We start from the raw sequence: 15,058 nt of genomic DNA, 5'->3' as shown, positions 1-15,058 counted from the left end.
AGCATATTTTGCCCCACCTTCTCTGTTTGCTGATGGCTTTGAGGGTGATTATGCAAATTAATCGTGTAAATACTGGTAGGGGATCCGGATATAGTCACCAAAATATTCTAGTTTCTTGTACCTGGTTGGCTGTAATGTTATAGTGGGAATGGCGCTAGTAACAAAGGAAATATTCAATGGCTTTTATATATGACAACTAATCAGTTATATCAGCTATATCAGTCCGAATATGCATAAATAATTTTTTCAGTCCAAGGGCATCAAGGTCTAAAAACTAATGAAATGATTTAACAATCTTCTTCTTTTAAAAAAAAAAAAAAATGTGTTCAATGTAATCAAAGGTGGGTGAGTGTTTTTTCACATCAAAACATGGTAACAGATTTTATTAATAATATTAAACGAAGGGCCTGATTAGAATTGCCAAATCCACCTAAAGGCTCCAGTTGCATTTAAATTAATTAAAATTTGGCTAGTTGTCTGATATGCAGCACTGCATAGGTGTCTAATGAAATACACTGCAGTTTAAATGAGTTAAAGAATTTTGCAGTCAGTTACAATTCAATTTAATTCAATTCAATTTATTTATATAGCGCCAAATCACAACAAAAGTTGCCTCAAGGCGCTTCATAGAGACCTCTGTGTGTTTAGCATAGCGCTGCATCTTACTGATTTGGGAGTTTTATTTGATTTTTACTATGTTGTTGGCTGGATTGAGAGATTCTATAGGCCATTTATGGACATGCGATTCCTAAAACATTCAGTCAAGCTGGTGTAATCTACAAATGTTGATAATGTACTTATTGACATTTATTTAGCAATTTTCAACTCTTATTGAGCATTCAAGCTCTATGAATGTTTTGGTGTTTTATCATAAAAGAAAGTCTGAAAATCAACAAGGAAGCAAACCTTATTTCTAGATGTGTTATGTTCAAGCAGCAGTCTCTGGAGCTGAAAGAAGCCAATGCAACAGTGTCAAAAAACTGCACTTCCTCTTGGGTTCAACTTGAGGCAGACTCCAAAAGTGAATCAGTCTCTAAAGACTGCCATCTTAAAATGTCCAACTTTATAGCATTAAAAAGCACGTTGACAGCCTTGCACAAAAACACTTTTGTTCTCTTTGGATGATTTTCCTATTGATAACAACCGCACACTTATTTATAAGTCATCCACTTGAATGCTAGTAAGGCCTAAAGTCCTGCTTTGATTGATAGGTGAACGAATGCCTCCCTTTGGGGGGGTTTTCAGGCACACCCAACTGGAAGGGATCCCAGGGTAAAGCCAGAACTCACTGGGGACATTACATATCTCATCTGGTCTGGGAATGACTCAAGATGTGTGGGTGAATGAATGATGACCCAGGTAACTGTAGCTGGGAGCTGTCTGCTAGGACTCACTTTTTAACTGGATCTCTCCTTTGTGTTTGAATTATTTAACAAACATTATGACTTCCTGTTTGGGCCGGACCATCTAAGAAGTTTGTGGTTCACTTTTGGTGAATAAAATTCAAGTATTTCATTATTCTTTTACTTAATTATTGACCCAATACAGGATTTTTAAAGACTGATACTGATACCAGTGCCAATATTTTCTGATTTAACATATCATATATCTGTCGATATTTTTCCATCTAGATTCACAAAAATAAACAGATTTTGCTAACACATGTTACGTGTAATTATTTATGAGTCCTTGCTAACCTAACCATTTTTTCATGCTTATCTAATTCAGGGTTGCAGGGGTGTCTATCCCAGCTGGATGACCCCTGGACAGGTTGACCGTCTGTTGCAGAGTTAATACAGAAAGACAATTCACCTAACCCCACTAACTGCAAGTTTTTTGGAGAAGGCTGGAGTACCCAGAGACAATGGGTGACATGGGGAAAACATGCAAAAGTCACAAAGAAAAGCCCCAGCCCGATAAACCCCTTTTCCATTAGTACCTACTTGGATCGACTCGGCACAGATCGGTCATGTATCGCCACGGATCGCCATGACTCAACTTGGATCGACTGGTTTTTCATTACAATCCAGTACCACCTAGTGTGTGTGGTTGTCGTCATAGTAATGCTGCAGAGCATCCTGTGGCATAATTATTATGCGACATGAATGCTAGAACAAAGGTGGACGTTGATGCAAGAATATGCCTGCTGCTCGAGCTGTGGTTTTCGTTAGACTCGGGGGACCATGGCTTTGTTTTTTGGAGCCATTTCCCTTGTTCCCTCAAAAATGGCGGTTTTGATTTTTTTGAGATCCTCTCAAGACTCATCGCTACTGACCAGCAAATCGGTGGCATGGAGTCTGATGATGTCACATTTTAGTACCTGCTCAGTATGCTTGGAACCCCAGCCAAGCAGGTACTAAACAGGCATCTGGTACCAGGTACTATGACTTAATTGAAAACCCTGAAAACTGTGATGAACTGTGTCGAGTTGATCCGAGTAGGTACTAATAAAAAGGGGGGCTATAGTAGAGACAAACAAATTGTTCATTTTAACACTTCATTTAAAACTGGTAACCATGTAATAATTTTGTTTTATTGTCACAAGTCGTGGATTACTCATTTACGCTCTGCCCAGATCAGCTGTTTCTTGTTTTTTTGGTGTTCTAAACATATGGCACCAAGTTGCACAGTGCCCTCTGGTGGACAAACTATTGAACATTAACGCTTGTAACATGGTTGAAGGGTGTTTCTGTCATCTCTTCTTTACTTTTTAAATTTTAATTTATGATAGATCAGATATCAGTTGATCTTGTCATCACTTTAGCGCTCCTCCTCCTCATTTTGTTCACACCCCAGATAGCTTTCCTCAGGATGTCGTTGACAGCTGTGAAAAAATTCCTCTTCTTTGTATGGTTGCCTGTGATTTTACAGTTGTGACTCATTAGCAGAAATAAATGTTGAAGTGATATTTTCACACCATTGTTTTGCTTTTGAGAAAATTACAGCAGCACCTACTTAGCATTTGTGAACAAGTCAGTGGGAGCGTGAGACTGTAATTGTGAGATCAAAGACAGATCGGCTGCTTGTTATCTCATTGTACTGCAGCAATCACACTTAATGGGACGGTTAGCACAATATTTGCATTTTGGTTCCACACTTATAGTCTCGTAGTGAGTGTTTCTCCGAGACAGAAACTGAAGTGTGAAAGCTTTTCCATCTCCTGAGTGGGAGCAATCAATAGGTCCTTTCCTTCCTTCACCATTTAAGGGAATTACACTGCAAGCAGCATGCCAAAGAGGGGGCAGATTGTGTTGTGCTGATGTTTGGAGATGTGGGTAGTACTGACAAGTTCAGTACTGATAATCCACTGATCCTCTGCAGAGATGGGATTAAGACTCAATCTAATCAGAACAATCTGTCGATCTGCCTCTGAAGTATCTATCTACAGCTGTGGTCAGAAGTTTGCATACACTTATCATGGGCATGAATTTTGTGGTAATTTGGGGCTTTTGCTGATTTCTTTAACGTGATTTTTCTTCAGAGTGGAATGGTTGTACAGCTTACATCTATAATGACTTAAAAAAACAAGAATTGGGTGCACAGATTTTCTCTAATCCAAACAGGCTTAAAAGTAAACATACAGGTTCAATTTATGCACTCACCTCCACTAACATTTGATCAAGTATCTCTTAGAAAGTTGCAAACCGATCAATACTTTTTGTAACCTGCTTCTGCCTTAAGTCTGGCTGGATAATTGACCTTTTTTCTTAGTAGAGTTCATTCAAACTACCGTGACATCGATGCCCATGACAAGTGTATGTAAACTTCTCATCACCAACTGTAAGACTGAAGTGTTAAATCAATGTAAAAAAAAAAAAAAAGTCTTGAGTCTTGATAATATCAACGTCTATCAACATGCTGCAGGTTGAAACATGCACATGGATAGAATTTTATCTGTCATCATGTTTTAGTTGACTAAAATCAATGTTTGTTTGCCTACATCTAGCCTGTTGTTCCGACTCATTACAGTCATTCACCCTCTATCTATGCAAAAAGATAGTAACAGATAGTCAGGTAAACACACTGCTCTTTATTTTAGCAACAACAACATCATGAAATCATCTCCATCTTCTTGTTCCGTCTTTTTTTTTTTCTTGCTCTGAACAGCAACAGTCTGGCATGACCAGCTTAAGGCTTTTAGATTCTAGCTTTTGTGTTTGAGGTACAGCCCCACCCAACTCCTGCCACAACCAACTCATTTTATGGTACATTGTGTGGTTGTTATTGATGGATTGAGTTAGCACCATAATCAAAGCCTATCTGGCTTTTTTTTCTTTGACTGCAGCAGGCGTGGTAAAGGTGCTCTGTGGGCTTTTTTTTCTCTTTTGTTTCTGCCATCTGGGAAAAACCAGCTTAAAGGACGGTGTTTACAACAAAACTGTCATAGACACAGCTTCAAATTAATTTAAATGGACACGGCAGGACTCTCCCACATACACCCATACACATGCTGGTATGTGAGCTTGCACACACACACACACACACAGATACACACACACTCACACACACACTAGCACACACAAAAGTCAGAAAATCTCTCCTGTGTGACTATTCTATAGAAAAACAACCCTGATAAAAGAAAGGAAGGTAAAACTTTATTTTATGAGTCCATTAATTAAAAATAATTTCCTCAAAAGATTCATGTAAAATGACTTTAATTCAGTGTAATTTGTCACTAATTATAGTTAAAAATGGACTGTGCTGAACAGTCCATTTTTAACAATTATTTAAATTCGGGTGGTGCTACTTTCAGCAGCTCCCTAATTCACAGGGTCGTGACAGGAGGTAGTGCTGCATGTTTGATTTGGCAGATTTTATATGCTGGATGCTCTGCTTGTCGCAACCACAAGGGTCCGAACTGGAAAGCTTTAATTTGTTCGGTGAATTTGTAAACTGCTATTACACTGGGGTAAATTGTAATAAAAAAAGGGCTCACTCACATCTGATATCTGGGCCAAGAGTTCCAGTTACATGCACTGATCACTGTTTTACGCAGGTGACTTTAAAATAAAAGCTTCTAAAAAGCTAAATCCTCTTCAGGTGATAGTTGACTGCACAACCAGTCCTTCTTTCGGTCTCCACATGGACAGTTTACAAGAATGCATCCAAAACCTTCAGGAGGTCAGCAAAACGTATAAAACTGTTGGCAATTTGTCTACAAATAAAAAAAAACACTGTTTACAATAATTAGCGTAGAATGAATGAATTACATATACTAAAAAAAAACCTGTAAAAAACTGTAACGGGTGGACTGGAATTCACGTGGATGTAACTTTGGCTTTACTCAAAAGAATAAAGTCCCTTTTTCAAATATCTGCCCCTTACAGACAAAAGAAGAAAGACTCTGGATTTAAGTAACAAGTACAATATTTCCACAATTTACAAGAGTCCTGTGATTTTGCTTTGTTTTCTCCAAGCGCTCTCTTTCTTTCCTCTTTATATAAAAGTGAAGCTGAAGATTCTCAGCTGCCCACGAATGGCACCAAAAAGCTTTGTCATCACTTTCTGATTGTCGTCAGCAGAATGAATTCTTTGGGAGACTCTCGGCCAATAGGCTTTCACAACACAGCGCAAAAGGAGTCTGTTTTGTGAACAGAGGCAACAGTCTGTTTGCCTCTGTTCACATCTCTGCTACTGTAGCAGTGATTTCCTCAAACCAGACTATGCACCATGCACCAAACATGGCCTTTCTCATTTTCAAGGAACACAATAAACAGCCCTGGGAGGAGCACAGGCATCCAAATTTCCCAGATCCTAATAGGATTGTGCTCTAGAGTGATGGGTCAACACACACCCAATTAACAGGGGGTATGCCCCACACCCTATAAGACCCAAAAGATCTGCGAAGAGGAGTTAGACGCGTGATTTTAATGCTGTGCTTTAATATTTTCACTAAAAATTCTCTGGATGTTATTAATCTGCTTGTGCCAAACTACAAAATTAGTCCTAAAAAGCTTTTGAGGAAATTATTAGGAAATCACAGACTGGCAAAATAAAGGGCTACCAAAAGTACTACATGCCTGTACCATCAGTAATATCAAAGCTATTCTGTTAGGAGTCTGGAGTCTGCAGCTATTTTTTAAACACTGTTCAGACAACAAAATATGAATACAGTACAAATACAGACAGTGCTGTCCTTCTGCAACAACTTCTTCATTTTACAGTATTTTACATGTAAATTATCATCTGTCCTGTTTTGTTTTTGTTGTGGACGATGGATGCAGTATGAAAATACAGCTGTCGAGGCCTGTAAAATGCAGTGTTCAGTACATACACATTCTGGAGGAAGGTGCATCTTGTTATAATAGTGATGGCATGTCCCCAAAATAACAGATTGCTTGTAAACACGCACATAGCTTACCTTAAAAACAGAAAACAAATATAGTGTCACAGAAATGATGACAATCCCACTAACAGCATGAAAATGCTCAAAGCCTTGTCACAAATAATCACATTTTCAACTGTTTTTACATTCAACTCAAATGTTGCTTTTGATGTGCCCTTCGGATTAGAAACAGCATTTTCAGAGACTCCTTCAACATGAGTGAATAGCTATGGAAAATTGCGATTCGGGAGACCACTACCTGTGCTTCGTGTACATAAGATGGTGTTTAAAAATGCAGTGCGAGTCTACCTACTCACTCGGTGATGTTTGAGTTTTAGCTGCCATAAATAATCATGCATGTTGAAGGCTTGTCTCTGTTGTCGACCGCCTGACGAGGATTTGCTGAAGCACCTTCGCCGAGGAGGACTTTCTGCCTCTGACTGATAACAGCTCCGCTTCTCTGCCTGCCTGTGATCCTCTCTACCTTCCATATCTTTCTGTAACACATCCTGACCTGAGAAATGATACAGAAACCAAAATATGCACCGTCACCAGACAATATCGCAGAATCTCGCCCCATGTAGAAAGTAAACACACAACACTCCATCCCCTGCTGTGGCTGTTTGTGGCCAGAACAGAGAGCCGTTAAGTAAGTGTGGAGCTAAAACTGACCACTCAGTGAGAGTCATCCTCCTGCCATTTTTATTTAAGGCAGGATGTCCACACAGGAACAAGCTGAGTCACAGCACCATCGACGCATTACACGGTGGTTTCGTACTCCATCACTTCTTTGGGAGAGCCCAGGCAGCGGTACTGAATCCTCGGTGTAACGGGGGCAGCACTCTCGAGCACCAGGATGGTTTTACGCAGCCGACGGTCGATGAAGTGAGCGTCCCAGGCGGGGTACTTCTTCCTGGGCAGGTCTATCCGGATGACGGGGCCCTCTGTCCTGGGTGTGAGATTAGCCACTGGGGTCTGAGCTCCCCGAGGTGGCCGCACCTTAAACACATCCCCGTCTATCCCCGGCTCTCTGTCTGACCCTTTAGTTCTCTGAAGGGTCCTGGGAGGGCTGCTTACCAAGTCAGGAGGGAGGCTGGAGGCTGGCGAGGCCAGAGCCTCCACGGGCACCTCCTTCTCCACTATGTAATTCCACCCTGAGACTGCACCGTCAGGGTGCAGCAGGCAGTAATACACAAACATGAAGAAGGTGCCCAGAGCGTAGCTGCTGGCCACCACGCACACCATCACGACAGCGTAAAAGTCTGAGGTACTCTGGCGCTCGCCAGTGCTGCGGTACAGGTACCAGAAGGTGGTGAGCGCCACATTCTCAACAAACACAGTCAGACTGTAGATGAGCATCCTGCAGCAGGTGCGCCCCTCTCTGACGCTGAACCAGCAGAAGATATAGACAATACCCACCATCATGTTATAGATGATTTCCTCCCATTTGGACATGCAGAAGTCCGTTTCGCCTTGAATGATCCAAAACGTCATGATGCACCAGTGGGCCACGATGAAGATGCCAAAGTAGAGCTGGAACACGGAGGCAAAGAGGGCAAACGCCAGTGTGCGAGCTCCGATGGTAAATAAGTGCCACAGAATCTGAACTATCACTGCATTGTAGGTCATGGGTAGCTTATCGTCTCGGGAGTCCCTCAGGACTTTCTGGTAGGAGGAGATCATCCAGGCGAGGGATATCAGTGAGGCAGAAGCTGAAAGCCCTGGGGAGAGAGCGGAGAAGAGGGAGGAAGAGAGACGGAGATTTGGCAAGAGGAGTAAGATGGGATGGAAATGGCTGTGAGTTAACTGTCTCACCATGTAGCACAGAAAGAAAATGCACTTCCCTCATCTCAGTGGGAGCCTGATTGAGGCGAGCTCAAGTGACTCATCGCTCACAGCGTGCGTACAGTGTGGGCTGCAGACTCATGACTGACTGATGTGATCATGTGCATGATGGCTGTGGTGATTGGTCGTTTTGGGGGCACTTACCCTGAAGGGGCAGCACCTGATTGGCCCGGATCATGATGGTGAGCTGCAGCACGAGCTGAGGGGCGCTCTTCAGAAAGGACTCCAGAAGACGAAGCATGCTGATATCAGCGCTCTCAAACATCATGCGCCAATAGTAGTGACGCCGCTCTGGGTCTCCGTGCCAGCGGCTCTGCACGCCCAAATACAAGGCGTGGACATACCTGAGTATCAGAGGCAGATATATTTCAGAAACTTTCAGCGGTGCATTAGTTTTTGTGAGATGGAAAAGAGAGATTAGGCTTTAATGCTGTGCTTCAAAAACTTTTGGACATCAAACACAGACTCTCAGAAGTCATAACTCATTATTCCAAACTCTGGGAGCCGTCAGTACTTCTTGCCAGAAAGCTGGTTACTTGCCCCACTGGGATTTAGATTAAACTGAAACTGAACTAAGCAGCTCTGTGGTTATAATTTTAGTACAGACATCGGGGGGAATGTGTGAAGCTTGTCTCCAGTCTCTCTTCAAATAAAATAAGTCCAAGGAATTCAGAAAACGTAAAATACGAGGAGCTGCGGAGAGAAAAGAAATCCACATAAATGCTCTCAATGCAACCTTCAAGGGTGAAGGTTAGAAGGGAGAAAAGAGCTCGCTGCAAATCCTTTGTTGAACTCTTGAGCTTTTGCTGACATGTAGTCCCACCTCCATTCGTTCTGCAGTGACCTTGTATAGGTACCAAACAGGATGCTGCAGAAAAGCACACATATTTCTGCACAAATGTGTTTGCACTATGCAAATATACAGAGTGTAAACGATTATCGCTACAGAGCATCTACATGTTGGAAAAACACCGGTGGTTGTCACGGAGGACTGATGCTATAATCGCCTCAGTAATTGCCTCGGGGAGAAGGGTCAGAGAAGCCCTATGTCAACAAGCCCACTTAACCACAGGGGAGATTGTGTAACCCTTTTTTTGTTCTGGTCCCTGCTACACAAAGCGTGCCTTGGGATGGAACAGACTGGGAAAATAGAGCATATGTGCAATAACGAGGGTCAAAGACTCAGCCACACAAGAGGACGCGCGCACACACACACACACACACAAACAGTGTCATCGCACGCCCTGTGTGTGACACGAGCCCGTATCACATCTCAAGCGCACTGACATTCAATTCTGGTAGCCGGCCCAAATTGATCCCGGTTCACCTGACTAATTGTGTATCAGTGACGGCTCATTCCTGAGTTAACAGCTGAGGGTAAAACACACAGGGGTAATCCTCTTAATGTGCAGGCACGCTGGTCTGAGAGCAGCAGCAGCAGAATGGCAATGAACGGGGCACGCACCACAGCTTTAATGGCATTACCGGTAATTCTGTGCCGCCACAATGTTTTAATGTGATCCAGGACACGCTCTCTCACACTAGTCTCCAGGAGGAAATAAGGAATCAATATATGTTATTACCCATAGGGCTGTCTAAAGAGGCAGGAAGAGCGAGAGAGGACAGAGATTATGCAGGCCTACGGATAAATCAAACAACTGATTTGCATCATTCTTTCTACAACAGCCCGACATGTCTGCAAAACACAACTTGTCTTTGAATGTAATTTTGTCTAACCGTCCACCTACTACAGTTTAGATGAATGCCTCCTGGCTGGCAGCAGTTCAAACCTGTCAAAGCCTATCAGGGCACTCCAAGCTTGAGCACCGACTCACCATCACTGCTTGAGTAGCTGACCTACAGACCTACTGCCATCCATTTGAGAGCGATGCCAAAGTGTACACCGGTTTGTTTTCAGCGCCCAGTAATTAAACATGTTTGGGTATGAACATGGCTCGAAGGAAAAAAACTGTTGGGAGGTTTGAGAATATGGATTTTGCAAACATAAGAGCCAGAGCCTCAAGGTAGGAACTAAAAATACACCAAACAGTGATAGAGAGGCAAGTATCACTGTAAATGTGAAGCAACTCTCCTGACATTTATGACTATTATCCTTCTTCTTGAGCAGTCAGGCTCCTTCCTCCTACTGAACAGACAAGAGGATTTTTCTTCCTTCTTGTTTTCCTCCCATTTTTACTTAATTTGAAGGCGATTGATGTGGATGAGTTGGTGATTTTCAGACAGATTGACCTAGAAGCCAGCCAGGGGGTTGGGGGAGTGGAAGGGTGGAGTCTAATTCTGCCTTTCCATGCTCGTGAAAGACGTGAAACAATACAAAAAGATATTCTGGCATTTTGGGCGCAGTCCTCCCTGAATGATTAGGTTTCATACAGGGAGTGATGCTGTGCTTTGAAAGACCCCCCCCCCCCCCACACACACACACACACACACAGCCACAATGTGTAGTCCCCCTCGGCTCAGATCACGCTTTGAGTATTCTGACTTACCTCCAGACCTGTGCCAGCTGAAAGATGTGAATGAGAGCCTGGAAGAGCCAGACGAAGACTCTGCAGCACCCCCGGGCTCCTCCCCCGGTGCCCGGCCCTGGCAGCACCCCGGCCGCGGCAGAGCGGCCAGCGCCCCGCTCGCCGCTGTCCTTGGTGCTGATGTCGCGCTCCGCAGCTCCCGACGCTGCCACCACGGCGGCCGCGGCAGTGCCGCTTTCCACGGTTTCCGAGAAATCGTAGGCGAACCATCGGAAGCTCAACACTTGCACGACCACGGACGGGACTATCACAAAGACCAGAGTCAGTACAAACTGCGGGTAGTACTTCCTTAGGTAGTAGTCCGCGGCCAGCCACAGGTCTGAGGCCCCGTCCGCGAAGAACACCAGAAGGGCGCACAGCGTCCAGCAGCAGTCCGAGAGGGTATAGCGCTGCTCGGCGGGACGGCGCTGGGGAGGCCGCGGGTCCGACCTGGAGGGGCACTCGGGTGGGATTGCGTTTCGGAGAGAGACGGGTGCACCGTCAGATTTCGCGGCCATATTTGTTGTAGGGAAGCGAGTAAGGGATGGGAAAATGATGGAAGGGGGGGAGGGGGGTCGCCCAGCCTGTAGGTCTGTAGACTATGAATGCGTGTGGGAGAGAGGGAGGGAGGGAGGGGAAAGGAGGCAGGGAGGAGGGCCAGAGTAGGAGAGAGAGAGGGACAGAGGGGGGGAAATCATTGCCGCTCCTCAATCATCGGAGATCATATAGGAAAATGAGATTTTAAGCGGTCTGAGCGGAGATTTCTCTCCATCAAAGGGAGCTGAGCTGCTCGGTTACAGCGGGTACTTTGGGTTTGTCCGTCCACAAATCCAGGAATTTATTAAAAGACAGAAGTGGGGGAACTACTGAAATAGTTTACTCGACACAAAGTAAAAATAATAAAGCTGAAGAATAAATATTACAAATAGAAGTTTCACATTTTAAAACTGTAAAACTGTAATCTGTAACATTATAAATTACTAACACATCATAGTAGCTTAATGATTCCTAACCAGGGTCCCCTAGAAGCTCAAAGAGGTCTCGTAGCATTCACAAAAAGAAGACAGAGTCTGCCTTATTTTTTTAAAACATTGCTTATATGTGTGTGTAAAGTGCATTAACTGTATACAAATGATGGTCCTGGGTCTAAGAAGCTAAGGGAGTGCAGAAGTGCATTTAACCTGCATTCCTTTAAATGGCCAGCAGGGGGCTTCTGCTTCCAAAAAAAGTCCAGTTAAATAGAAGTCTGTGAGTTTTCTGTTGAGTTTATGTTCTCAATCGCTGCTATCAAGTCATATTTAATGCAAAGTGAGGTTTATTTTGCAAACTATGGTTATTTTTAGAGTCAAAAAGGGTGATAAAGCAGAGAAGCTGGCAGAGTATCTTGTACGTGTGCCTGGGGTTCTTAGATCCACTCTCATCATGTCTACTTTCAGAACACCTAAATGGTGAGGACAAAAACACTTCTCTGAAGGCTACATTCACCCTTTTATAAACAGGCTGAACTAAAAATGAATGGCTCAAACTCACCCAGTGTAAACAGTGCGGGAAATAATTATTTGATCCCTTACTGAATTTGTACAGTAGTGGCCAAAGGTTTTGAGAATGACACAAATATTGGTTTTCAAAAAGTTTGCTGCTTGAGTGTTTTTATATCTTTGTGTCAGTTGTTTCTGTGATGTTTTGAAGTAGAATTACAAGCACTAATGAAGTTTTAAAGGCTTTCATCGATATGTTTATGCAAAGAGTCAATATTTGCAGTGTTGGCCCTTCTTTTCCAAGACCTCTGCAGTTTGACCTGGCATGCTTTCAATCAACTTCTGAGCCAAATCCTGACCAATGGCAACCCATTCTTTCATAATCAATGCTTTGAATTTGCCAGAATGTTTTGTTCCCCAAGCCACTTAATTATCACTTTGGTCTTATGGCACGGTGCTCCATTATGCTGAATAAGGCATTGTTCTTCACCAAATTGCTTTTTGGATGGTTAGAAGATGTTTCTGTTAGAGGATAGATAATCCTTTTTCCAGATGCCCCAAACAATCAGAAAGGGGCTTCATCAGATAAAATGACTTTACGCCAGTCCTCAGCAGTCCACTTCCTGCACTTTTTGCAGAATATCAATCTGTCCTGACATTTTATTTGGGAGGAGTGGCTTCTTTGCGGCCCTTCTTGACACCAGGCCATCTTCCAAAAGTCTTTGTCTCACTGTGCGTGCAGATGCACTCACACCTGCCTGCTACGTTTCCTGAGCAAGGTCTGCACTGGTGGCACTCCTGCAGCTGAATCATCTTTAGGAGGCCGTCCTGGTGCTTGTTGGACTTTTTTGTTTGCCCTGAAACTTCAATTTCGGTGCAGTCTTAGTAGCACTAACACTCTCACCTGAGTTAATGACAAGATTATTGAAATGATCTCAACAGGTTTTTATGGGATTTAGTTCACTGTCAAGGCAAAGACGGACTTCGCAATTCATCTGATCACTATTTATAACACTCTGGAGTATTTGCAAATTGCTATCATGAAATTTGAAGCAGCAAACTTTGTGAAAACAAATATTTGTGCCATTCTTAAAACTTTTGGCAACAACTGTAAGTTTGCTCACATACCAAGAAATGAACAGTCTCTAATTTTTATGGAGAGAAACAGAAAATCAACCGAAACTCCAGAAAAACACATGACACAAAAGTTATAAATGAATTTGCATGTCATTGAGTGAAATAAGCATGTGATCCCCTACAGCCCAGCCACAATTCTGGCTTACACAGGTTGGCTGTATGCCCACACAGATTAATATCAATCAGCCAATCAATTACAGATATTTTTGGTAGTTTACATATGGTAGTGATAGGATGTGCGATCTTTAATAGTCTGCAAAAGCTTTGCGTGCATTCCAGAGTGCTCTGGCATTCACACCCACATCCTGGGAGCATGGGAAAGGTCGTATCTTGTCTTATTGTTTTACGGTAGGATTAACATAGCTATGTCAGTTTTAGTCTAAGTGCCTTTTTTACATATAGATGAACTGTTGGATTTTCCAGACCAGCAGGTTAAGGGAAGTCGTTTATGGGGTCACACTCTGACACACACACACACACACACACACACACATACATATACACCTCCACATTCTAATGTAAGGAACAAACACCCACTGATGTATAAATAAAGACCAGGGCAGTCTCTCAGTGCGAGTCTCTGAGCCTCACTCTTGTGCGTGCGCTCTGGTGACTGCCCTTGCTAGCAAGAAAATCTGTGTGTTTCTCCTCTCTGATTCTCTGCTGAAGAAGTGTTTTAGAATATATCTCTTAACAATACATTTCTTCCATTTCAACCTCTCCACCACCTCCAAGGCCAAAGAGCAAGTCTACAGACCTACACAGGGCTGGAGTGGACTACAAGACTATCAGCAAGAACCTTGGTAAGACAGTAAAAGTTGTTGGAGCAATTAGGAGCTTGTTTATGATCTGGGGGCAGTTGGGACCATAGTCACCAAGAACATCACTGGCAACTCTGTAATGGATTGAAATCTTGCAGTGCCCACACGGTCTCCCTGCACAAGAAACCATGTGTACAGTGTGTAAGTTTGCCATTGAACATGTAAACGATTCAGAGGCTTGACCTTGGAGAACTGCTGCTCACTGGATATTTTTTTTTCAGACCATCTCTTTAAACACTGTAGATGTTTGTATGTGGATCAGCTGGATCAGCAGTTTTTGAAATACTCGGCCCAGCGCATCTGGCACCAACAACCATGCTGCATTCATTTTGGCATGTGGATGTGCTCACATCTACATGCCTAAGTGGATTTGGTTGCTGATTGGCTGATTAGATATTTGTTAACGAGCTGCTGCAAAGGGTACGTAAGAACTGGCCTGTGAATGCATCATGGTGGTCATGTACTGTTTTTGTTACTTAATTATTAAAGCCACCACCCCAAGGTGGAGCAGCTGAGCTCCGTCTGCTCATCATCTTAATCGGTCTCGATTCTGCTTTTTGCTGCCTTCAATTCATACCCTATCTGTCTGTACGAGTTCCTCTTTCTCTGCAGCTTCCTCTCAGCTCAGACCTCCTCTGGTGACTCAGTCTGAGGCCGTCATTTCTGCTGACAGGAAACACTCAAGTTACTCTTTTAGCTCTCTGGGAGATATCGATCTTCACACTGCTCTATTCGTGACCCAGAAAACCAGAACTTAACGAAATGCACCGTCAACTCATGCTGCTGTGGATAAAACATATTTGTTCATACAATGTGACTTTGATCAAATCAATTACTTTAAAAAGTGATTTCATAATCAATTTTCCACAGCTTATTTGGGTCCAGAGGGCAGCAGTATAAGCAGATGTGTCCAAACTTCACTCCCAA

The 15,058-nt window shown here is 43.2% G+C and overlaps 1 protein-coding gene across 1 annotated transcript; it reads right to left on the bottom strand.

The window, feature by feature from the left end:
- Nucleotides 1-317: 317 nt before the first annotated feature.
- xkr7a (XK related 7a) lies at nt 318-14,988 on the bottom strand. The gene is made up of 3 exons (XM_085146590.1): nt 10,678-14,988; nt 8,315-8,514; nt 318-8,046 (listed from the first exon to the last, which is right to left on the bottom strand). Exons 1-3 carry the CDS (start codon nt 11,211-11,213, stop codon nt 7,085-7,087), a joined length of 1,698 nt encoding a protein of 565 aa, XP_085002716.1. The 5' UTR covers nt 11,214-14,988; the 3' UTR covers nt 318-7,084.
- Nucleotides 14,989-15,058: the final 70 nt, after the last annotated feature.

The sequence above is a fragment of the Neolamprologus multifasciatus genome, chromosome 20 (genome assembly GCF_963576455.1).
Source record: "Neolamprologus multifasciatus chromosome 20, fNeoMul1.2, whole genome shotgun sequence".
In the NCBI taxonomy this organism is placed as follows: Eukaryota; Metazoa; Chordata; class Actinopteri; order Cichliformes; family Cichlidae; genus Neolamprologus; species Neolamprologus multifasciatus.
The sequence above is the reverse complement of the archived record's forward strand: the minus strand, read 5'-3'. Positions and strand labels throughout refer to the sequence as shown.

Coding starts and splice junctions, on each gene's coding strand:
- xkr7a (XM_085146590.1), bottom strand. CDS start 11,213: ATGGCCGCGAAATCTGACGGTGCACCCGTCTCTCTCCGAAACGCAATC. Junction 8,515..10,677: donor CAGCTGGCACAGGTCTGGAG/GTAAGTCAGAAT, acceptor TCTGATACTCAG/GTATGTCCACGCCTTGTATT. Junction 8,047..8,314: donor TCAGGTGCTGCCCCTTCAGG/GTAAGTGCCCCC, acceptor CTCTCTCCCCAG/GGCTTTCAGCTTCTGCCTCA.